Genomic DNA, 23,655 nt, shown 5'->3' on the forward strand with positions numbered 1-23,655 from the left:
GTTATGGTCGATGGTATCAAACGCCGCTGAGAGATCCAGCAGAACTAGGAAACAGCTCTCACCTTTGTCCCTAGCCCGCCGGAGATCATCGACCAGTGCGACCAAGGCAGTTTCAGTCCCATGATGAGGCCTGAATCCCGACTGGAAGGGATCCAAATGGTCCGCTTCTTCCAGGCGTGCCTGGAGTTGTTCAGCAACCGCTCGCTCAATCACCTTGCCCAAGAATGGAAGATTTGAGACTGGGCGATAATTGGCCATCGTGGCCGCATCTAAAGATGGTTTTTTAAGAAGCGGTTTAATAACCGCCTCTTTCAGCGGGTCTGGGAAGGCTCCCTCACGGAGAGAAGCATTCACCACCCCACGAAGCCCATCGCCCAGTCCTTCCCGGCTAGCTTTTATAAGCCAGGATGGGCAAGGATCCAGGAGACAGGTGGTTGGTTTTACTTGTCCAAGCAGCCTGTCCACATCCTCGGAGGTAACAGATTAGAATTGATCCCACTCAACTTGACTAGACAAAACTCTAGCACTCTCCCGCCCCGGCCCTGCTCCCACGGTGGAGTCTACTTCTTCCCGAATCTGAGCGATTTTATCTGCAAAAAACTTTGCAAAATCATTGCAGGAGAACATGTGGCCCGTACTGGGCCCCGATGTTGCAGGTGGTTCCGCTAAATTGTGAACCACCTGAAAAAGTCTCCTGCTGCTGTTTTCTGCAGATGTAATAGAGGCGGTGAAGAAATTCTTCTTCGCCGTTGCTATCGCCACTTGGTAGGCTCAACGCTGAGCTCTAACCTGTGTCCGGTTAGATTCGGAATGAGTTATCCACCACCGGCGCTCTAGCCGTCTCAATGATTGTTTCATTGCCCTCAGATCCGTGGAAAACCACGGGGCTGTCCGGGCTCCATGCAATCAGAGAGGGTGCTTCGGAGCCAAACAGTCAATAGCCCTGGTTAACTCCACATTCCAGCGGGCCACCAGGGAATCAGCTGAAAGGCCATCAACATGGGATAAAGCATCCCCTACCACTCTCTGGAAACCATTTGGATCCATTAAGTGGCAGGGGCTGACCATCCGAATCGGTCCCACCTCCCTGCAGAGGGGATGGGTCGCAGAGAAGTCCAGTTGCACCAGGAAGTGATCTGACCATGGCACTTCTTTCGTTTCGCTTTTACTTAGTGTCAGATCACCCACGTCACTAGAGGTGAACACCAGGTCTAAGGCATGTCTGCGGCTATGGGTTGGGCCAGACTTATTCAGGGACAGCCCCATGGAGGCCATGCTTTCCACAAAGTCCCGAGCTACCCAGAAGCTCACTTCAGACACAAGGGCAAGACATGGTTTGTCCTTAGGAAAACGAGCCACTTCTTCCTTTGAGGGAAAGTTTTGCTGCAGACTTAAAATCGGAACCTTTGGGTGCCCTCCCCTTGTTTTGTCTGCCCTGAATCTTTCAGTATTCAGCTTCCTCGGAACACCCTGTTGGGTTTTAATATTATGTCCCCACTCCAAATGTTGTGACCTTTCCTCAGATGGGCGTTGCTTCGCCCCCTTGATCATTTTGGTTGCCCTTTTCTGAATCTTTTCCAGCTCCACAACATCCCTTTTGAGGTCTGGCAACCAGAACAAAACACATTACTCCGTGTGGTTGCACCAAAAATTTGTAGAACGCCATCATGCTATTGGCAGCTTCCCCCCCAAGCATTCTGCATATGAATTCTTTTAAGAGCTCTCAGGTAGACGTCATCTGGACCCGTGATTAGTTCATTTCTAATTTGCCAGGCTGTGACTGAGAAACATGGTTTGCAGGTATGGGACAGGTACGTTATGTAGTGGCTGCGACGTACCTTAATTGGCTTAAGGGGTGACATCCCTGCAGCCAATTGGATCCAGCAGTGCATCTGGGGTCGTGGCATATCTCCAGCCCCGCCAAGGAAGCCTGTAGTTTCTCTTGAAGGATCCGCTAAGGGGATCAAAGGCTTCTGCAAACTTTTTGTAGGTCACCAGTTCAGATCCAGAGCAGGTCCGCCAGATGGTTCCAGCGTGAATCGCAAAGTGGCTGGCTCAGAACTGTTCCCGCTGGCTAGATGCCAGTGTGTTGCCACTGGCAACCTGGGCATCGGAGTCAGAGAGGTGGCAATGCCAGGTCACTCTTGATCCTTCCCAGCTTTGGGGTCAGGCACTCTGCCAAACTTGCCCTGCTCGTTTCAACCGCATTTCCACACTGACCCTGCAAAAGATCCCACCTTGACCTGTTCAGTATGTCAAACTCTGACTCTCCGTTTGAAAGAGGGTTTTCCTGTCTCAGGCCACTCAACACAAAATGGAAGGAAGAGGGGAGAGGTTGTGTTTATCCTGTGTTACACTGGCTGGAGTCTCGTGCTTATGTACCCAAAACCACAATGCCCACATGTGAGAGAAGTGCCTGCGGACTTGTGTGTAACCCCAAGGTATAAAGGTAAAGGGACTCCTGACCGTTAGGTCCAGTTGCGGATGACTCCTCTCGTTTTACTGGCCGAGGGAGCTGGCGTACAGCTTCTGGGTCATGTGGCCAGCAGGACTAAGCCACTTCTGGTGAACCAGAGCGGTACCTATTTATCTACTTGCACTTCATGCTTTCGAACTGCTAGGTTGGCAGGAGCAGGGACTGAGCAATGGGAGCTCACCCCGTCATTGCGGGGATTCGAACCGCTGACCTTCTGATCAGCAAGCCCTAGGCTCTGTGGTTTAACCCCCCACGCCACCTGCGTACCTAACCCCAAGGTATACACAAGTACAAAAAGCCTACAGAGAAAAATTAATTTATAGGAGTGGTACTCAAAACGATATGGGACACAGGTGGCGCTGTGGGTAAAAGCCTCAGCGCCTAGGACTTGCCGATCGAAAGGTCGGCGGTTCGAATCCCCGCAGCGGGGTGCGCTCCCGCTGCTCGGTCCCAGCGCCTGCCAACCTAGCAGTTCGAAAGCACCTCCGGGTGCAAGTAGATAAATAGGGACCGCTTACCAGCGGGAGCAGCGATGTCACGCTGGCCACGTGACCCGGAAGTGTCTCCGGACAGCGCTGGCCCCTGGCCTCTTGAGTGAGACGGGCGCACAACCCCAGAGTCTGGCAAGACTGGCCCGTACGGGCAGGGGTACCTTTACCTTTTACCTTACTCAAAACGACCCTCATAACTCAAGTGGCACAGGATGTTGAGAGATTGATAAGGGAATGACCGGACAAATGCATGGTGGACAGCTGGTGGCTAAAATGCAGTGGTATAGATGGTGCATATGTTTCGTATGGATAGAAAGAGCCATAGGTTACTTCCTGGTTCACACTGAGAAGCTGTTTCTCAGCGTCCCCAGGGATAGAAGAGAGAGCTTCCCATAGACTTCACTGGAGAAATTAAAAGAATGCAATATATCTTGAATTGAACACAAGTGTGTTCCTCCCTAAATAAATAATGGAGGATAGACTGGAGTGGCTGGAGCCCTGAACAGAGGCATTCCATACTGCAATATTTTGTTGTAAGGTCCCAATGGTTTTAAAAATCATTTATATCCTGCCTTTTGACCTCAGAAATTAAAAACACTTCTCATTCTTAAAATTGCCTGGTCGTGCTGCTTCTATTTCAAGACGGCACCATTTTTCTTCCCGGAATTTTGGCTGCAGTTTTATCTGTTTTTGCCGCAGCACATGGTTTGAGGCGACTTTGATGAGAGGTGCCTGCAGGTGAAGCCCTCTGGCCTTTAAAATCTCGGTTGGGGTGAGAGAGGAGGGATCTTTGTACGTGCAAGGGGCATGAACTCCAGATCCATGTTTTGTGGATTAGAGATTTGAATCTGCCTTGTACCCCTTCACAGACAACTCGCGCACTAGCAGAACTTCAGTGAAATCCTTCGCAGCAATCTTGAGATGCCTTTGTGCTCAGTTTTGCCAAAGGATCAGACTTCCTCTTACTTCCCCACCCTCCTTTGTGATATGAAAATCTGACCCGCTTCTGCGCATTCGCTTTGTACTTGAAAGTGAAAATGTCAACCAGGGCAGATCATTCATGCTTTGGTTTTCGTTCTGCTCCATGCTTTTATTTTGGTCAAGCGGTGTTGTAAAAAGTGATCTGGGAAGGTCAGGAGTTAACACTTTCTGCACTGCAGAATTACACACACACACACACACACACACACACACACACACACACACCTGGCATCTGAGAAATCTGATAAGGGGTTGCCTCAGTGCCCTCATAAACCAGAAGTCAAAGTGCTGTTAAGAATCAAAGTGCCTGTTTAATAGACACAGAGAGAAGCCAGCCGTGTTTCACATTTACAGTGCATCTTAATAACGGGTCATTCCAGGGTAGACAGATTGTTCAAGTAACAGGGTTCCCACTGCAAATCCCTCCGGAGCTTGGAGGGTTAGAATGCCAGTTTTCTATAAAGTTATTTTAGCCAGCATGTGCATTTATTCAGGAGAGATAAAAGGAGGTCCTTCTTCACAAAGCATATTGTTAATCTACGGAACTCACTCCGCCAGGAGGCAGTGATGGCTACCGACTTGGATGGCTTTAAAAGAGAATTGGGACATCTAGCTGGCTGCTGTAAGAATGGGATGCTGGACTCGATGGGCCACTGGCCTTTGCTCAGCAGCCTCTTCTTATGTTCTTATTTATTTTGTTTATTTATATTTTAAAAAATTATATGCTGCTGTGTCATTATTATATGTGTGTGTGTGTGTGTGTGTGTGAGAGAGAGAGAGAGAGAGAGAGAGAGAGAGAGATTTACAGCAACAAAACATAAAACCATACAATAAGAACCATGAAAAGGTTAAGATCAGACATCAAATAACCATTATGGAAGGATACATTCTTAATTGCCTGCATAGGCCTGGGAGAATAAAAAAGTTTTCAGCAGGTGTTGTAAAGTTGGCACAGAAGGCTCCTGATGACTGTCTAGTCCAGCCTTTCTCAACCTGTGGGTCCCTAGATGTTGTTGAACTACAACTCCCATCACCCCTAGCTAGCAAGGCCAGAGCTCAGGGATGATGGGAGTTGGATCTCCATTGAGGTTGATTTTCCTTCAAGTGCAGGCTGCCTGGTGAGATACCAGGAATACGCAACCATTTTGACTGCTTCAGCCATCTTCTTTGTAACTGATCCCGAGTGCTCATCAGTCTGCCTTGAGCAAAATGTTTGCCTGTTCTCTTGTCCTGCCTTTGTCTTTCAAGGATGCTCCATCCTACGGATGTAAACAGGCCAGGCCTTTCCTTATTTACAGCAGCTCGGGAAGACCTGCTTAGATCTCCCTTGGTGGCAAAGCTTCCTTGCAGCCCAGAAAAATCCGATTTCCTCAGGTCTCTCTGCGGTGTCGCCCTCTGCTTTTGGGTCTAGCGCAGTACAGTCGCACTCTGCGTGCATTTGTGTGATTTCAGCTGGGCGCGATTGAAGGCAGGCTGGTTGAAACGGCGTAAGTTAGATCCAAGCAAAAAAGCTCTTTTGCGTCAGGTCTGCTTGGGGTTACCTGGTGCAGAAGGAGCTTTTAAGCTCTCCACCTTGCTTGGGGAGCAAGATGCACTCAGCGCACGGGCTCTGGAATGCTGCTGTGAGGTCTTTGGGTTTCCGTACGATCTCACATGAGGAACCCAGTCTCCTTGAGCTGGCACACTGAGCAAGCTTTGCCCCCCAAGCAAGTCAGAGACCATAAAATCTCTTTCCACACTGGTTCCTCTTGGGTTACCTGGTGCAAGCAGCTCTTTTAAGCTCTCTGCATTGCTTGCTGAGAAGGCCCACTCAGCGCATGGTCTCTGGAGTGTGGGGATTTCTCTCTGCCCCACACCCGCTAGCTGCAGGGCAACTCCAAGGATTTGGGTATACCCTAGGAACCAAACGCGGGTGGCGCTGTGGGTTAAACCACAGAGTCTAGGACTTGCCAATCAGAAGGTCGACGGTTCGAATCCCCGCGACGGGGTGAGCTCCCGTTTCTCAGTCCCGGCTCCTGCCAACCTAGCAGTTTGAAAGCACGTCAAAGTGCAAGTAGATAAATAGGTACCGCTCCAACGGAAAGGTAAACAGTGTTTCCATGCGCTGCGCTGGTTCGCCAGAAGCGGCTTAGTCATGCTGGCCACATGACCTGGAAGCTGTACACCAGCTCCCTCGGCCAGTAAAGCGAGATGAGCGCCGCAACCCCATAGTCAGTCACGACTGGACCTAATGGTCAGGGGTCCCTTTACCTTAGGAACCAAACCCATGCATAAAGTGTGATCCTATTGTGCAGGAAAAGTTGTGACGCAATGCTCTCTTTATCATCCCTGATCAGAGTCTCTTGGAAGTGGTTTGGAACTCCTCCCTTGCCCTGGTTCAAGAGAGGGCTACTGTCATTGTGCAAGAAGAACCGGATGTGTCTGTGTGTTTGCGATTAAGCCGCCAGCCGGGATTGACATAGATCTGATCCTACAAAGTGCTGAGCGCTTCCGATTGCAGTCAGTTTTAGGAATGCTTTCTGGGGTCATCGAGGGCTCGGGCACCTGTGGGACAGATGAGTCAAAACAAAACTGTTTCTCCGTGTAGGAGGAGGCTCTCCCCAAGGATGCGCTGAGGCAGGGGTGTGCAGGCAAAAGCAGGACAGAGGCTGGGAAAGGACCGGGCTGGCATGTGGATCAAAGAAGAAAGAACCTGCCCCACTTTCAGAATATATTTGGCTTGCTGTGGGGAGTCTGGCAGTGGCCAGACAGTTGCCTCTGGAAGGGGCGGCTCTCACAGTTCCTCAGGAGAACTATTATTATTATTATTACTATTATTAGCATTATTATCATCATTATTATTACTATTATTATACGCCACCCCGCCACTCTGGGCGGCTTACAGCACATATAAAAACATAGTAAAACATCAAACATTTAAAACTTTCCAACACAGGGCTGCTTCCAGATGTCTTTTTAAAGTTGTGCATTTCTTTATCTCCTTGAGCCACATCCCCTCCCTATTCCCAGCATCTGGTGGCCAAGAGATATTTTCAGAAGCATGGGAATGTCATCAGGAGTCCTGTGGGGTTTTTAAAGCGCTACCTGTACGCATTGCCTGCTCTGACTCTTATTAAAGAGAGCTTTACTTGTATCCACCCGATCCTTATCCTCGTGGCTAAAGTCTCATTTCAAAACACACTTTGTTTGTATGTCTCGTAAGTGGCTTTTGTATCTTGGAGTTCCCTCTGAGAATGTTTGATGTGCTGCTGTATTGCTCTCCAAGGTTTCCCTTGGAGGAGGCTTTTTCCCCACCCTGTTTTATGTCAACAAAGGCAACCTGCAAATACTTTAAATAAATGAGATAAATAAAAATACTTCTGTCATGCCATGAGCTGGCTGGGCTGTTCCTTTGCTGTCATGTAGTTGTGTGTACTTTTTTTGGTTGTCTCTGCTTCCTCCAGAAGAGTAGATTCTCCAAATGTATTTGTAAGGCTTTTGGTTTCATCGCTGGAGGAAGGTTTACAGCCAGCCAGCTCTGTAGTCCTTTGTAGCCAGAATTCAAGGGTTCCCAGTGTTGTGACTGGGAATAAGTTTGCACTGATTACGCTGCTGGCATTGGAAGCAGTGATCCTGCAAGGTGTCTTGTCCCGAATCTTACTGACCTTGTGGCTCTGTTCTTTCTCGTGTGGAGGGACTATAAATCAGTGCAGAGCACCAGTTTTGTAGGCAATAGGTTTGAGGCTCAGTCCCTGGCAGAGCCTCCAGTTAAAAAGACCTGAGTAGCAGGTAATGGGGAAAACCTCTCCCTCTCTCTGAGCGCAAGGCCCTGGAGAGCCATCGCCAGCTAGAGAGTACAGAGCTAGATGGACAAACAGGCCAAACTGATAACAGCCGATTGGTATAATAATAATAATAATAATAATAATAATAATAATAATAATAATAATAATAATTATTTTTATTTATACCCCACCCTCCCCAGCCAAGACCTGGCTCAGGGCGGCTAACAACCAATAATAAAAACAAGTTGATTAAAATACAATTTAAAAGATTAAGATTCAATGTTAAAACATTAGGATGCAGCCTCTTCACAGGAGGAGAAAGGAGAAAGAAAGAGGGGGAGGGAATCAAACTGATTCTAAGGCCAGGTGGAACAACTCTGTCTTACAGGCCCTATGGAAAGAAATCAGATCCCGCACGGCCCTGGTCTCATAGACAGAGCGTTCCACCAGGCCGGAGCCATCACTGAAAAGGCCCTGGCTCTGGTTGAGGCTACTTTGACTTCCTTAGGGCCCGGGACCTCGAGGGTGTTCCTATATATGGGCCTTAAGGTCCTCCGTGGGGCAGACCGGGAGAGGCAGTCCCGTAGGTGCAAGGGTCCTAGGCCGTGGTATTGCAGAACCTGAGCTTGGATGCCAATGGCTTGCCTTGCTTTTCTCTTAATATTTTTGCCAAGCGCCTTAATCGGTTTCTTCATTCTGCAGCGACTGCAAAAGAAGAGAGAGCACATAAGAGCGTCTTGGGTCACACCAATGGCCCATCTAGTCCAGCATCCTGTTCCGACAGTGGCCTAATTAATGCCTAATTAATGCCAGCAAGCAGGATTCGGGCACAAGAGCACCCCTCCTCTCCTGTGGTTTCCAGCAACCTGTCAGTCTTGAGCAAAGGAAGGGAATGACGGGGGCGTTTTTCCAGCTCCTGCAACAAGCCAGAGCTTCATTTGCTTGAGGGCTCTTGAGGCTCATCCTTTCCCCAGCTTGGTACCTTCCAGATGTTTGGGGCTACAGGCGCTGTACTGGCTGGGGCTGATGGGAGTTGTAGTCCAACATTTCCGAAGCCTGGTCCTAGGAGAGCGTTTGAGTTCTGCTCCCTTTTAGTTTGCTAGATGTCTGTGAATGCCTGACCCATACGTAGGACGTTTCTGCAAAGCCGTTGCCCATTTTTTATTTCAAGCCAAAGCTTTATGCTGACCCTTATTTGCCCGTTTTCTTCTTTCCCTATGATTTCCTCTCGCTTTTTGTTTTTCTAAACCGCCTTCTGTGTTTCCTTTCAGGTCTGCTAGCCAACATCACCATGTTCAGCAAGAAGAAGAAGCGCATTGAGATCTCCGCCCCCTCCAACTTTGAGCACCGGGTCCACACAGGGTATGACCAGCAGGAGCAGAAGTTCATAGGGCTGCCGAGGCAATGGCAGGGCATCATCGAGGAGTCGGCCAAGCGGCCGAAGCCGTTGGTGGATCCGGTGTGCATTACGGCTGTCCAGTCTGGCTCTCAGAAGGTAGGTGGCACTAGCTTTGCTCTCGGGTGGGACCTGAACTTCATACGTTTCTGTCGGAATGGGAATGTGCTTCTGAGCGGTGGCTTAGCGAGTAAGCCATAAAATGGCCAGCTGGTGGCTGCAGCTGCAGCCTGCTCTGATGTGGACAGGTGCTAGCTGTAGACCTTTTGATGCTGTGTAAGAAGGGGGCGGTGGCGGGGGGACGGGGACGGACACACATCCTGAACCTAGAGCTTCAAACCGCTAAAGGAGACTCTCAAAGTAACCTTGGGGTCATTTCACCCAACCACTTTGTCACCGGCCATAAGGTTGGAGTGGTTTTTGAGATCTCAGCGTCTCTCCCAAGACTGCAGTTTGCTGCCATCTGGCAAAACTCCTGGACATGTGAGTTGAGCCGGGTGACGGATTCCGGTTGCAGTGTAACCTTGAAGGCTTTTGGGTGCGTTCACAAGACTAAACGTAACATCAGAACAGCTTCCAGAATTTCTTTCTGACGAAGTAATGAGCGGATTCTGTAGGACTCGAGTTCTGTCCATGTCAGAAGTTTGCTACCCTCACCCACTCGGTATCCTGTCTGTCATTTGTGCTGTGCTTGGATATAGGAGTGACTGGAGTTTTGGACCCCCATCTCTGGGGTGTAGCGTGAGAGGCTCCCCTTGCCAAGCATGCAAAATGAGATGTCGTCTCTTAATGACTGCTTGGTTCAGGCATAGATCCTGGAAGGGCCCCTTCCATTCGTGGAATGAGGCAATGTATGTGTCCTGCATATAATGAGTTTGCAGCTCAGCTAATTTTTTCCCCAGGGTGAGATGGGTGGGGGGGAGAGCGGACCGCAAGCCTGACACATTTTGGAGCTGCGGGACAACCAGGCCTGAACGCCAGAGCCAAAATCTGGACGAGGGAGTGGAGTCCCAGCGCAGCAGGCAAGGGGTCAAATGCAGCGTATGTGAGGCAGCTCTGAGTTGGCCTCTGGGGGCAGAAGCGCCTGGCTCTTTCAGAAGCGTCACGAGGTTCAGCTTGAGGCGGAGGAGCCGAAATGCCTTCTGCTGGAGGGCGCAGGGGGGGGGGTGGTACAGCGCTGCGTGTTAGCAGGCCAGGAACTTGATCCTGAAAACAACGTGGTTTGTGTCCTCAACTCAACAGTGATTCACCCAGATCTGGAAACCGACAGGCTTTTAAAGGTTCGTGTCCGATGGGGGAAGGGGTTTGCTGGCTGGTTTTCCGGGAAGAGATTTGTCGCACTTCCTGTACTATGGGGTTCCGGTTTGGGGCTCATCTTGATAGCCAGCCCACCCTCGACAGCTTACCAGTATGAACATCCTTAGCGGTAAGGAAAATGCCTGTGTTTATTTACTTAGCCGAGGAGGCAGCAAAGGGTGCCCTGCTTCAGCTTTTAGTTCTAGCCAGGAGGAGATAGTAACAGGCAACCCTGTCAGGGTTAGCTGATGGAGAAGGCGTCTATTTAGGCATGAGGATATCAGCGTCTGGCTTTCTATGGGCTAGCAGGATTCAAGGACAACAAAGTGTATTGGGAAGAGTTAAATAAATCATTGTACTGCCAGGTAGAGGGCAGGAAGAAGTGGAGGGCTCTCCTTCACAGGAGGTTTTTAAGCAGAGGTTGGAGGGCCACCTGTCAGCTGTGATTGGGGGTTGGACTAGATGACCCCTGGGGTTCCTTCCAACTCTACAGTTCTATGACGCTTAGTTAGGTTTGAATGCTTGCATGGCTTTGAATCTGGCCATGAGGCTTCAGGATTCAAAATCAATTGGAATGGCTTTTTTGCGTGTCCAGCTGTTTTGTATGTGGTTTATCTCCTGGTCGCTCTGCTAACAACATTGCATTTTAAAATGGCATGTGCATTTATTTTTGCATTTATTTTTGTAAGCCCAAAGTGGATGTTGTCCTTTTAAATAAGCCGGCTGGCTGGCACGTCCAGGCGCCACCTGCTTGCTGTCCCCAAGTACAAGGTAGGGGCGGAAGTCCTGTCGCACCCCTGACCACAGAGGAAGTGGCATGGGACATTCAGGTCACAGCAAAGGCTGCTCCTCCGTGTAATTTCAGCAGAGGGTGACTCAGCCCGTGTTGCCTTCCTGGAGAGAAGCGAGGGAAAGGCTTGGGTCTGAATAAAAGCCAAAGACCTGTTGTTCCAGTCCTGCCTCTGCGGCCTGGTGTGGGGCTTGATGAGACTGGTCTGCTTGGGTCGGGAGGCGCTGATGGCAGGGGAATTTGCCTCTTAGCCAGAGCCCCACCTTGTTGGAAGTGCCAGCGATTCACCAGAGATTTACAGAAGATTGGAAGAAGTATATGAATTATTTGAAGAGCAACTGTAATCAACAAATTACGCTAGTAGGACTACAAGAAGTTTTGTGAGGAGTAATATATGAAGCATTGCAAAGTAGAGAAAGAATAGAGATATTGATTATGAGATTGAAATGTAATAGGGAAAATAAGAAATGCATACTAAGAGATTAGATTGGAAAATTTTCAGACAGGACTGATGGAAGTCAAAAAAATTGAATAAGATGTAAAAGTATGTTTAATTACTGTTGAAAATGATATGTTAAAAAACATATATATACAGTGGTACCTCGGGTTAAGTACTTAATTCGTTCCGGAGGTCCATTCTTAACCTGAAACTGTTCTTAACCTGAAGCACCACTTTAGCTAATAGGGCCTCCGCTGCTGCCGCAACGCCGGAGCACGATTTCTGTTCTCATCCTGAAGCAAAGTTCTTAACCTGAAAGCACTATTTCTGGGTTAGCGGAGTCTGTAACCTGAAGTGTATGTAACCCGAAGTGTATGTAACCCAAGGTACCACTGTATATAGGAAGTGCCAGCTCAAATCTCCCCCTGCCCCATGCCCGAGCTTCAATATTCCAGTAGAGCCATCTTGCTGGCTGTTCCCTTTCTTGGCTGTTCTTCCAAGCCTCTTCCCAGCTTTCCCCTTGACCACTCACCCACACCTTTCCCTGCTTCTGGTGTCATCCTGCCCCATCTCCCCGGGAGCCTAATTTGCCCAGAATTTGGGACGTGCCTCTCTCCCTGCCCCAACAACCCCTCCCTGCCTTCCCAATAAATGCCACGGCAGTTTTGCAGGGATTGCTTGTTTCCCTTGGAGGCGCAGCGCTGCATTTCTGGGGAGGGCGAGGCACCTTGTCCCAGGGGTGCTCTGGGAGCTGCAGTGGGGAGGGGCCCCTGTTGCCGCCTCCGACAAGCCGGGCTCCCATTCCTGCAGCTGCAGGGTGGGATCTTAACGTTTCTGCAGGCCTCTGCAAATTGCCTCTTGTTTACCCAGGAGGACACTTCAGAAACTCATTCAAGGCAACATGCTGTGCATTGCTGCTTCAGGCCGTTTCCTGGCGAGTCCAGGAACGGCATTTGGAGCTCAGAAGCCCATCCCTCTCCCTCTTGCTCTTTGTGCTTAGGCACAGAACCTGCTGTGGAAGGTTCAGCTATGAGAAACGCAGAACTGTAGAGCTGGGAGAGACCCCCAAGGGTCATCTAGTCCAGCCCCCTGCAATGCAGGAATTGCAGCTAAAGGATCTCTGGCAGATGGCCACCCGGCTTCTCTTTGAAAACCTCCAACGAAGGAGAGTCCGTTCCACTGTCGAATAGCTCTTGCCACCAGGAAGTTCTTCCTGATGCTTAGTGTCGACTGAGCGCATGATGTGTTCTTCCTGATGTGTCGTTTGAGCACATTGGTTTGGGCCGTCCCCTCTGGAGCAGCAGAAAACAGGCTTGCTCCCCTCTTCCATGCGACTTTAGATACTAGAATCTCCCTTTTCCCTTTATCCAACAAAACACCTGCCATAGAGAGAACAGTTTCCATGCATGTGGGAGCGGTTAGCGCACGGCACTTGGACATTTCTCTGACACCAGGCACAGCTCCTGCACGGCTTGTGTGAACTTCAGTGTGGTTTTGTCAGATGAAACTCCTGAGCAAGTCCAACCACACACACCATCTGCTTCTCTCGCGGGGAGCAAAGCTTGCGTCGCTTAGTCTGTAGCCTGCACTTTTCCCGGGACCCCCTTACACTCAGCCTTCCCCTACTCCCCGTTGCCTCATAGATCTCCTCTTGCCGCCACATGCCCATGCAGAAGAAACCTTCCAGTTCTGCCCCTTTGGGTGCTGCCTTGGGCTAGAGCCAGTTTGTGCTTGTGTAATGGCACGTTATAGCGGTAAGGAGTGTTCTTGGCCCAGAATCTGGACCTTCGGGGTGGATTCTCCTTCCTTGGAGGTTTTTAAGCAGAGGTTGGATGGCCTTCTGTTGTGTCTGATTCATTTGAGACCCCTGCATTGCAAGGGGTTGGACTAGATGGCCCCTGGGGCTCCCTTTCGACTCTGCAGTTCTGTGATTCTGTGTTGATCCTGCGGCTCAGATCTCTCTCTCTTCCATGAGCACATTCCCTCTCTTCCCCCCACCCCACGCCCTCCGGCAAGCCTGCCTCTTGGGAATCTTTGCCTCTTGACGTTTCCAGCTGGCTAGATGAGCCTGAGCGCTCTCTTGATAAGGAAATCTTTATGCGCTCACACATCTCTCCAATGAAAGAGGTTCCACAGTTGGAGCTATGCATTGTGTAGGCTGGGGGCAAAAGGCAGCCGCTCTTGGCATACTAAACACATTCATTGAGGACGGCCCACATTGACCAAAAGGGCTTCAGCGGGGGAGAAGGGCGCGTGCATGGATTTTGTGTGCTGGTGCGCTATAGATGTGGCCCTCCTCTCTTTCCCATCTCCGTCAGCCACTTCCCTTTCGTTGGGGCGGGGGGTAAGGCCCTGAATGGCTCCTAGTCACGCTGGCTCTGCATCCTGCCCCCAGAATCAGAGACAGCATGCGCCTTAAATTCTGGCAACTGCAAGCGAGGAGAGTGGTGTTGCATTTGGGCATCTGGTTGGCCACTGTGAGAACAGGATTCTGGGCTAGGTGGGGCCCCCTTGGCGCTCTTAGGGTCTTAGGTCCTCACCTCCAGTGATGCTGTGCGGCCCCTTTTTATACAGTCTGCAGTATTATGGACTAAAATGGTGCCGTTTCGGGCTGCAGGGGCCTACTGACGTTTTGCACATAGACAACATTGTTCCTTATAGAAGAGTAGCAGGTTGGTGAGGCAGGCTGCAAGCTCTTCTCCCTGCCTTGGTAATAATCATAATTTTATTATTTATATGCCACCCATCTGACTGGGTTGTCCCAGCCACTCTGAACAGCTCCCAAGAAAATATTAAAAGCACAATAAAGTGCCAACCATTAAAAGCTTCCCTACACAGGGCTGGCTTCAGATGTCTTCTAAAGTCAAATAGTTGTTTATTTCCTTGACATCTGATGGGAGGGCATTCCACAAGCTGGGTGCCACTACTGAACCAAGCCTTCTGCCTGGTTCCCCGTAACTTTGCTTCTCGCAGTGAGGGAACCGCCAGAAGACCCTTGGAGCTGGACCTCAGTGTTGTGGCTGAACGATGGAGGTGGAGACGCTCCTTCAGGTATACAGGGTCCATATTCCTAACTTCCTGTGTAGAGGCAATTATTTCCAAGGGGGAAGCATTCTCCTCTCTCTCCCCACCCCCTGCCACCATAGCCTGAAGTGGTACAGTCCACGAAAAAAGCCTGCTGGTTGTGTAAACTGGGACAGAATCACTCTTTGCAGAAAGATCAGGGATCCTTGGGAGGGCTGCAAGCGCTGAGGTCAGGTTTTCATATCCAAGGGAGCAAGGAGAGAGAGTGCATTTCTGGAATATTTATTTATAAATGCATCCTCGCCACCATCATCCCCTGTATAACTGTACAGTCACCGAGCCAATTACCCGAAAGCTGTACTTTTCTCTGTGGGTGTGGGTGCTTATTTGTGTTGCTGCTTTGGCCCACGTGTGCGGCTGTTGGCGGAGAGCGTTTTTTAAGCTCCTGATCTGAGGAATCTGTGCATTTCCTCCCAGGGTAGAGTGAAGATGGCTTGCTTTGGATTTGGGCTGGAGGAACATTCATGGCAGTAGTCGGGTGTCCCCATGCTAAGTGTCTGGCTTACGAGTCCTGTTTTGGCAGAGGCGGAATAACAGAAGTTTGTGTGCCCACTCATTTAGTCGTCTCCTCTCCTTCACCAACCAGCCTCTTTGAGCTTAGGAGCCGTTCTGAAGGCAGAGTGTGAGACTTCCTATCAGGCTCCTGGAGCCTTAGCGCTGCTTGTTCTGGGAATAAAGCGTTGCATGTAGGCCGCAAATAGAAGGAAAGTTCTTGGTTCTAGTAGGTCACAGATAACTGAATGTTGACTTGCACCATTTGCATCTCTGTGAAACCAGTGTTAGAAACTCAGGTATGAAAGCTGGGTGCCAAATGACTCCTTAAACCAGGGTTATAGTTGCCAATACGGAATGCCTAGTTTGCCATTTGGGGGCCAGGCGGCTTGAAAGTTGTATGTTTCAATGTGACTTTTTGATCCTGAAATTTGTTCTGATTAGGCAGAGAGAATATCACTGATAGAATTCTAAAGGGTGTGTTGTTAGCGTGCGAAAAACAGGCAAGATCCAAGGACCCCCCCCCCCCCAGGCATGCACCTCCAGACGATGGAGACGTCAGGCACCGTCCTGGCGCCCGGGTATCTTCACATGGTTGCAAGCGACTGATAGCCAGGTGCAAAATGCTCCCAGCAAATTTCAAATGCTGTGTGAACCAATGGTTGTTACGTTAGTGCTGGAAATTTTTCCTTAAACTCCTCCAGTGTAAAAGCAGCTCCACCAGGCCTCCTCTCTTGCAACTGTCATTTGGGGCAGCCATTCCACCAGACTGCATCAGTAGGAGAGATAGGAAGCAGGGCTCTCACTTGATGAGCTTTACTGAAAGGCCGGCTCCACTTCCTGCCCTGAACTGTGCCTGCTGGTCAGTACAGAAACAGCTGTTTAGAAATGGGTGCCTGAGTTTTGATTTTTCCTCTTCCCTCCTCATTCCCTTCCCCTTGAGTGCCTTTTCTTTGAGATTGTAATCTGGGGGGCAGGGACTGTCCTGTTTTGATGGGATGTAAGCCACTCTTGTACCTGAAGAGCCAGATACAAATGCTCTAAATAAATCAGCATGGCAGAAAGGGCCTTTGTGAGTGAAAGGAGCAATCCTTGGAAGCTCTCCTGCTAACACCCACAGATCTATACTGCAGGCCTCGCACAGGCCTTGCCTCCCAAATCCTTCAGCGCTCTTGCAGGAGTTTCTTGTGGTGATTGTGGTGTGGTTGGGGTTGGGTGTCTCGGTTCCAGACACCGCAATCTGTTTTCAGTCTGGCAGGGTGTCCTTCAGAGTGTTCTAGCAGATGTGTGGGTCTGGTTTTGAAAGGGAAAAAACAATCATCTGCATGCCTGGCCTGGCCTGGCTGTTGTGTCCTCTCGCTTGCTTGCAGCATGCAACTGATCTGTGCGCTGTGCAGAGTGTGATAAGAGCCGGCACAAAAGGATAGGATCAGGCCTTGAGGAGGGGAGGGGGGAGCGAAGCAACACATCTCTGCTTCGGAAGCCAGTGGAAAAGGTGGGATGTGAAAGTTGCTTTGCATTTGAAGTGCTAGGCAGGTGCAGTGGGGAGGGGAGGGAAAGGTTCTTGCATTGACCCCAGAGGATGTGTATATGGTATGTGAGGGAGGAGTAAGCCTTTTTCTGGGCTACCAGTGGAAGGCCACATGAGTGTGGAGTCTTGCCAATCCCCCCCCCTTTTTTTTCCTGGCAAGAGGAAGAGACAGTGGCCATGCTGTGATTGGAAGGCTCTGAAATCAGAGCTTTGCAGACTGATGCAGCATAAATGACGGCAATGCATTTTACGTAGATTGCATCTTGGTTTGTGCTTTCAGATAACAAATCCAGAGGCCTTGCCGTTTCCTTCAAACCATTGCTCTTTGAGTCAAGCGTTGTTATCGCCTGCATTTGTGGTTTTCAAGGAAGGTTCAATGCACGGATGGAACGGGTGTATATGGGGAAATTACTTTGGGGTTAAGAGCAGCTTCCTTAAAGGCCTTGCTTCTCCAGTGTGTGAGCAACAGCGCCCCCTCCCGACGCCCGCATGCTTCTGTACGCTTCATTTTGTGTGTGTGCGTGTGCCAAAACTGACCAGCTGCCAGGCATCCCACCAGGCCCCTTAATTTCTTTTTTGTTTTTGTGTTGCTCACCTTATTTTCTTTTGTGTTTGTGTTTGTCTTTTTTCTCCCTCCCCTCCCCGCCGCTTCCGTTTTCCATGCCCCGCGCATAAAGACCATCGTGCGGGGGAACAAGGCGGCCAAGGACGGCTCCCTGGCCTGGCTGCTGGATGAGTTTGAGAACATGTCCGTGTCGCGCTCCAACTCCCTGCGCAGGGACAGCCCCCCCTTCCCGCCTCGGCACGACCAGCTCTACCAGGAGAACGGCCTGAGCGAGGCCCTGGCCAGGCCCTCCCGCCACCACCACCACCACCACTACCATGCTGCCGTCGCCGAGGAAGACTCCGGGGGAAGCAGGGGCAAAGAGCTGAAGGAGCGGAACCGCCATGGCTCCCGGAACGAGCTGGACCAGAGCCGGGAGAGGAGCCGGGAAGACAGGACAGCCACACAGCACCCCCGGGGGCAGGAGCCCACGGGCAAACCTCACCACCGGCCGCCCCCTCCAGACTACCACAAGCCCTTCTCGGACCACAGGCACAGGCCGCACGAGCGAGACGGGAGGAGGGAGACGGCCGCCGAGAAGGAGCCGTCGGAGCGCGTGGTCAGAAGGGAGCGTGCGGACGGCCCCGACAAAAGACCCAAATCGACCTACACCGGGGAGACCAGCCCGCAGTCCCCCCGGGAAAAGCGGCCCCTTTCGGGACCCAATATCCGGACCCCAAATATCCCCATCTCCGAGGGGGTCATGAAAACGGCACAGCAGACCGGGCGGCCTTTTAACACGTACCCGCGAGCGGACACAGATCCCGTCCGGGGTGCTCAGGTAACGATTCCCCATACCCCCCGCCTTGTAGGTTGTGGCTCTCTAGCCCTGGCCGGCCAGGACCGACCCTCCGCAAGTGCCTTTTCCCTGGAGCACAAGCTCATCAGCAAGTGAAGACGCCTCTTGCTTTTAAAAGGGATTTGCGTCTTACTGCCAGCATCCCTGAGTGGCTGATGGTGTGATGGGCAGTGGGCACCTTCTGAGCCGCGAAGCCAAGCTCTTCTGCAGAAGCCCCACCCTGTAGAGACCTCCAGGGGCTGGCTCTTTGCTCCCTGCCGTGTCGCTGTGTCTCCTCTTTCTCGGGCCTTCCTTCCTCCTCGGAGCAGCGCTCCCTCACTTTGCAACCCGCTGTCTTCCTGCAACGTCTGGGTGTCTCTCCTGCCTTTCCTCTCCTCTGCTGTCACAGCCCTTGCTCCCACTAACCTGAGCTACTCTGGTGCTGCCCGCCTTCTGAAGGAGACGCTCCTCTCTCTGCTCTTCTCCTCCGTGTGTCTTTCTCTAACCGCCCTCCGCAGCCCCACGGCCTCCTGCACAGTGACTCTGTCTCTCTCTCTGTAGAAGCGCTGCAGCAAAGCAGCCACATACTGCGCTGTGTGTCCCGCAAGCCTCCATCGCAAGGGAATCTACTGTACAACTGTCAGGTGTCTGGAACCCTTTTTTCTTGCACTTCTGCCACTTTTCTTCCTCCTCTTCCTCTTCCTCCAAGGGCACCGCCATCCTTAGCTTCAACTTTCTTTTGCGTCTAGCTAACCACTTATCATCTCCGCCTCGGTTCCTGTCCTTTGTGCTAATCTAGCAGGGGGCCCTGCCGCTTTCCTGCTGTGTGCGTTTGTGTGTGTTTGTGTTCTGGGCATAACTCTGCCACGGGCAACAGGAGAGATGAGCTACAGAGGACAGATGCAGCTCCTGCTGCTTTCTGGGTCCTCCCCCTGCTCCCATTTGCAGGCTTCATCTCTGCCATCTCCAGTTAAAAGAGAACCTGGTTCGTGGGCTTTCCAGAGGGCATCTGTTTCGACACTGGGGGGAGGAAAATGCAGGGCTAGCTGTAACTCTAGTCTGATCAAGCAGGCTGCTTTTACTTTCTTACGGCATAGGTTAAAAGGGCTGGGGAAACACCTCTGTGTGTCTGGGTCTCTTGAGGCGTTACTGAATTGCAGGGGGCTGGACTAGATGACTCTATGGGTCCCTTCCAACTCTACAATTCTATGATTCTGCTGTTGGGCAGAGAAGACAGCCCTGGGCTGAACGGATCGGCAGCCTGTTACTCCATATTAGGCTGCAAGAGCTACCCACAAATCTCTCTCCATCGGTGCTCTTCAGCTGTCGGGTGCCCAGGTGTTGTTGGACTACAAAACCTATTACCACCACCCCAGTTTAGCTAATGGTCAGGGATGATGGGAGTTGTAGTCCGGCAACATCTGGGGACCCAAGGTTAGAGGGCACTGCTCATCCGTGAAAAGGGAACATGCAGAATGACTGACACACACACACACACACCACACACAGACACAGATTTCACCTAGGGAATCAGATAACGTAATTTCTGGAGCAGGTGGGGGTTTCAGAACACATGACCTGCTTGTGGGCGAGATCCATACTTCACATATTATCGGAGCCGGTGGTGGTGAATCTCCAGTCCCTAAGGCACCAACATCACCCTATTGGTTTCTGACACTCAGTGCTCTGGTTGAGGGTCCCTTGGCAACCGGGCAGCTGGAGTGTGACCTTCTCTGACCCTTCCCTTTGTAGTGAGTAGTCTGAGGGGGATCATCAGCCCTTCCACACTTGCCTGAAAGTAGACACTGCTGGGGTTTGGACTAGGTGACCCTCCTGGTCTCTTCCAAGTTTACTGTTCTATGATTCTCTGATCTTTTCCGTCCTTTCCAGTTGCTGATGTAACCATTTCACCCCACCCACCCCTGCTTCTTTTAGGCAGAGCACAGGCCCGGGAAGCCCCAAGAAACAGCCTCCAACGGCCCCATGAGTGGAAACAGCAGCTCCTGCAGGCCCCCACCATCGGGCCCAACGAGATCCCGGAACCCAGAGCCGCCCCACCCAGGACTCTCCCTGCACGCCTCGGACCCCCACTTGACGCACGTCCCGCCGCCCGCCCACCAGCCGCCCTACTCTCAGCAGCCCCCTCCCCAGCCCCCGCCCCCGCAGCCCCCAGGGCCCCCTCCCCCGGCCCCTCAGCAGCCCCGCTCCCCACAGCGCGAGCCCCAGCGGGTCTCCCACGAACAGTTCCGGGCCGCCTTGCAGATGGTGGTGGACCCGGGCGACCCCAGGACCTACCTGGACAACTTCATCAAGATCGGGGAGGGGTCCACCGGCATCGTCTGCATCTCCACCATCAAGAGCTCCGGAAAGCTGGTGGCCGTCAAGAAGATGGACCTGCGCAAGCAGCAGCGGCGGGAGCTGCTCTTCAACGAGGTGAGGGGCCAGGAGGTGGGGTGGAGAAAGGCCCCCGCTCCGTAGCCTCGGTTCCTGTTCTTCTTCTTCTCCCTCCACTGTGTGTGTGTTGAGAATGGTGTTCCCCTTCCCCAAAGGGTATAGTGTGGGGTGTCCTGGCAGCAGAGGCGGCTAGTATAAAAAGGGTAAAGGGACCCCTGACCATTAGGTCCAGTCATGACCGACTCTGGGGTTGCGGCGTTCATCTCGCTTTACTGGCCGAGGGAGCCGGCGTACAGCTTCCGGGTCATGTGGCCAGCATGACTAAGCCGCTTCTGGCGAACCAGAGCAGCTCACGGAAACGCCGTTTACCTTCCCGCCGGTGCGGTACCTATTTATCTACTTGCACTCTGACGTGCTTTCGAACTGCTAGGTGGGCAGGAGCAGGGACCGAGCAACGGGAGCTCACCCCGTCGCGGGGATTCGAACCGCCGACCTTCTGATCGGCGGGTCCTCTGTCGTTTAACCGACAGCGCCACCGAAAGCCCTTAACACAGCCTTTCTCAAACTTGGGTCTCCGGCTGCTGTTGCACTGCAACTCCCATCATCCCTAGCTAGCAGGACCAGCAGGCGGGGATGATGGGAGTTGTAGTCCAGCAACAACCGGGCACTCAGGTCTTCACAACTTGGGACCAGTTCACCTGCGCGATCACCTCACCCCCTTCGACTGCTCTGCGGAACTGGCATTCTTCCAGGTGCCATGCAGTGATTTTTTTCCTTAAAAAAATGTTTAGGGGGGTACTCTCGTTTTCCTACTCATATTGAAATACTGCCCCTCAATGAAGCCAAACTGAGATTCACAAAATGTTTAGGGGTATGCATACCCCTGCACCCCCCCCCCCACAGAAAAAAACGCACTGGTGCCATGTAACACCCGTTCCATATTTTGACATGGCAGCACTTGCACTTTGGAACTCCCTGCCTCTTAAGATCAGACAGACGCCTTCACTGTACTTTTTTGGGCACTTATTAAAAACATTTTTGCTTCGACAAGCCTGCCCAGACGTTTCGAAAGTTGCTGTGAGTGTTAATCTGTTCGTAAAGGTAAAGGGACTCCTGACCATTAGGTCCAGTCGCGGACGACTCTGGGGTTGTGGCGCTCATCTCACTTTACTGGCCGAGGGAGCCGGCATAAAGCTTCCGGGTCATGTGGCCAGCGTGGCTAAGCCGCTTCTGGCGAACCAGAGCAGCGCACGGAAACCCCGTTTACCTTCCTGCCGGAGTGGTACCTATTTATCTACTTGCACTTTGACATCCTTTCGAACTGCTAGGTTGGCAGGAGCAGGAACCGAGCAACGGGAGCTTACCCCGTCATGGGGATTCGAACCGCTGACCTTCTGATCAGCAAGCCCTAGGCTCTGTGGTTTAACCCACAGCGCCACCCGCGTCCCCAAATCTGTTCTTAGTTTGCTGTTATTTTGACTTGTTACTTTAGCCGCCGGAGGGGAGAGTTGCTCTTGTGCTCAGATCCTACTTGTGGGTTTCTCTTTGGGGCACCTGGTTGGCCACTGCGAAAACTGGATGCTGGGCTAGATGGGCCACTGGCCTCATCCAGCAGGCACTTTTTGGGTCCTTATCCAGCGGCTCTTCCTCCCTCCCAGCTGCCACTGTCCATTTCCCCCCTTTCAGGTCGTGATCATGAGAGACTATCAGCACGAGAATGTGGTGGAGATGTACAACAGCTACCTGGTGGGCGATGAGCTATGGGTTGTCATGGAGTTCCTGGAAGGAGGCGCTTTGACGGACATTGTCACACACACGAGGTATGGGTAGCCCCTTCTCTCCCGGGACTCTGCTGCTGTTTTCCCCATTTTCCTTACAAGGTTTTCTTGAGTCCACCTGGACAGTAGGGCTGGGTGATATATCTACTGTATTTTTCGCTCCATAAGACACACTTTTTTCCTCTTAAAACCTAAGGGGAAATGTCTGTGCGTCTTATAGAGCGAATGTGTGGTCCCTGGGGCGGGGAACCCGGGCTTCCCTCGCCAGCCCCACGAGCTCGGGGAGCAGCAGAAAGGCTGTGCGCAACCTTCCCGCTGCTCCCCGGGGCTGGCGGTGAGGGAAGCTTGGCTTTCCCCACTGCCAGCCCCACAAGCTCGGGGAGCAGCAGAAAGGTTGCGTGCTCCCCGACCTGCTCTTTGGGGCTGGTGGTGGCTTTCCCCAAAGAGCAGGCTAGGGAGCAGCGGAAAGGCTGCTCCCCGAGCTTGTGGGGCTGGGGGTGGGGGAAAGCCGAGCTTCCACCACCGCCAGCCCCGGGGAGCACAGCCTTTCCGCTGCTTCGCGACCTGCTCTTTGGGTCGAGCAGCTCTGGGGTAGCCTGCGAAGCCTCCGCAGGGCAGCGGGGAGCCTTCATCCTCTCTCACTTCCCCCACCTCCCTCAAAAGCCCCAAGAGCAGCATTCCCCCCCCCCCAAAAAAAGTAGGTGCGCCGTATGGTCAGGTCACCTTATGGAGCGAAAAATACGGTATATATCGCCCCAAACTGGTTTGAAGTCCATATCATGATATCAGTTTCATAATTTTTGACCTGGCAGTGTATCATGCAAATCACGATGTGTGTGCGCGCTATGCAAAAATCACAATGTGGGGAAAACCATGAAGCCAATCAATGTTTCTCTCGATTCCTGCAACCTGTTAACTCCGCCAGCTCAGCTCTCTCCTGCCTCTTGCAGGGCGCAGCGAATCACAAGAGCAGGCGCTGGCAAAAATCACAATGTGGGGGAAACCGTGAAGCCAGCCGACTTCCGGGTTAGTGCGATCGGTGAATGGCGGATTCCCTCCGAGCTCCGGAGGGAATCGGCTCTGCTGAGGACGGGTCCTGCCGCGCCGGCGACGCGGGGACCCTTAGAAACCACAGGCGCGGAAGCCTGCGGACTTGCTGACTCGGTGGGCACCTTAAGCGCCCTCCCCGACCCATGAAGAGCCTTTTTAAAGGCTACGGAGAGGGTACGGAGAGTGGCGTGGTGCTGTGAGTAGACCGCTACTTCAGTGGAGTGAAGCCGCGAGCCATGGCCGGAGAGCGCTGACTTTCTTCCCAAAATTTGGACTGGAAAATAAACAACCCGTGAGTAGAATGGAATTTG

At 52.0% G+C, this 23,655-nt stretch overlaps 1 protein-coding gene across 6 annotated transcripts in view; it reads left to right on the top strand.

Moving 5' to 3' along the window:
- Window positions 1–23,655, top strand: part of PAK4 (p21 (RAC1) activated kinase 4) — an 85,296-nt gene that overhangs the window by 48,569 nt on the left and 13,072 nt on the right. For 5 of the 6 annotated variants that reach the window (XM_083753796.1, XM_083753792.1, XM_083753794.1 and 2 more), the window contains 4 exons: window positions 8,984–9,207; window positions 17,418–18,125; window positions 20,058–20,555; window positions 22,203–22,336. In XM_083753796.1, coding sequence (XP_083609922.1) covers window positions 9,004–9,207; window positions 17,418–18,125; window positions 20,058–20,555; window positions 22,203–22,336 — 1,544 coding nt within the window. In that variant the 5' untranslated portion in view covers window positions 8,984–9,003. The remainder of the gene's footprint in view (window positions 1–8,983; window positions 9,208–17,417; window positions 18,126–20,057; window positions 20,556–22,202; window positions 22,337–23,655) is intronic. The other variant, XM_083753797.1, reaches the window with a different exon arrangement.

Source organism: Podarcis gaigeae (genome assembly GCF_964106915.1).
Source record: "Podarcis gaigeae genome assembly, chromosome: 8".
NCBI lineage: Eukaryota > Metazoa > Chordata > Lepidosauria > Squamata > Lacertidae > Podarcis > Podarcis gaigeae.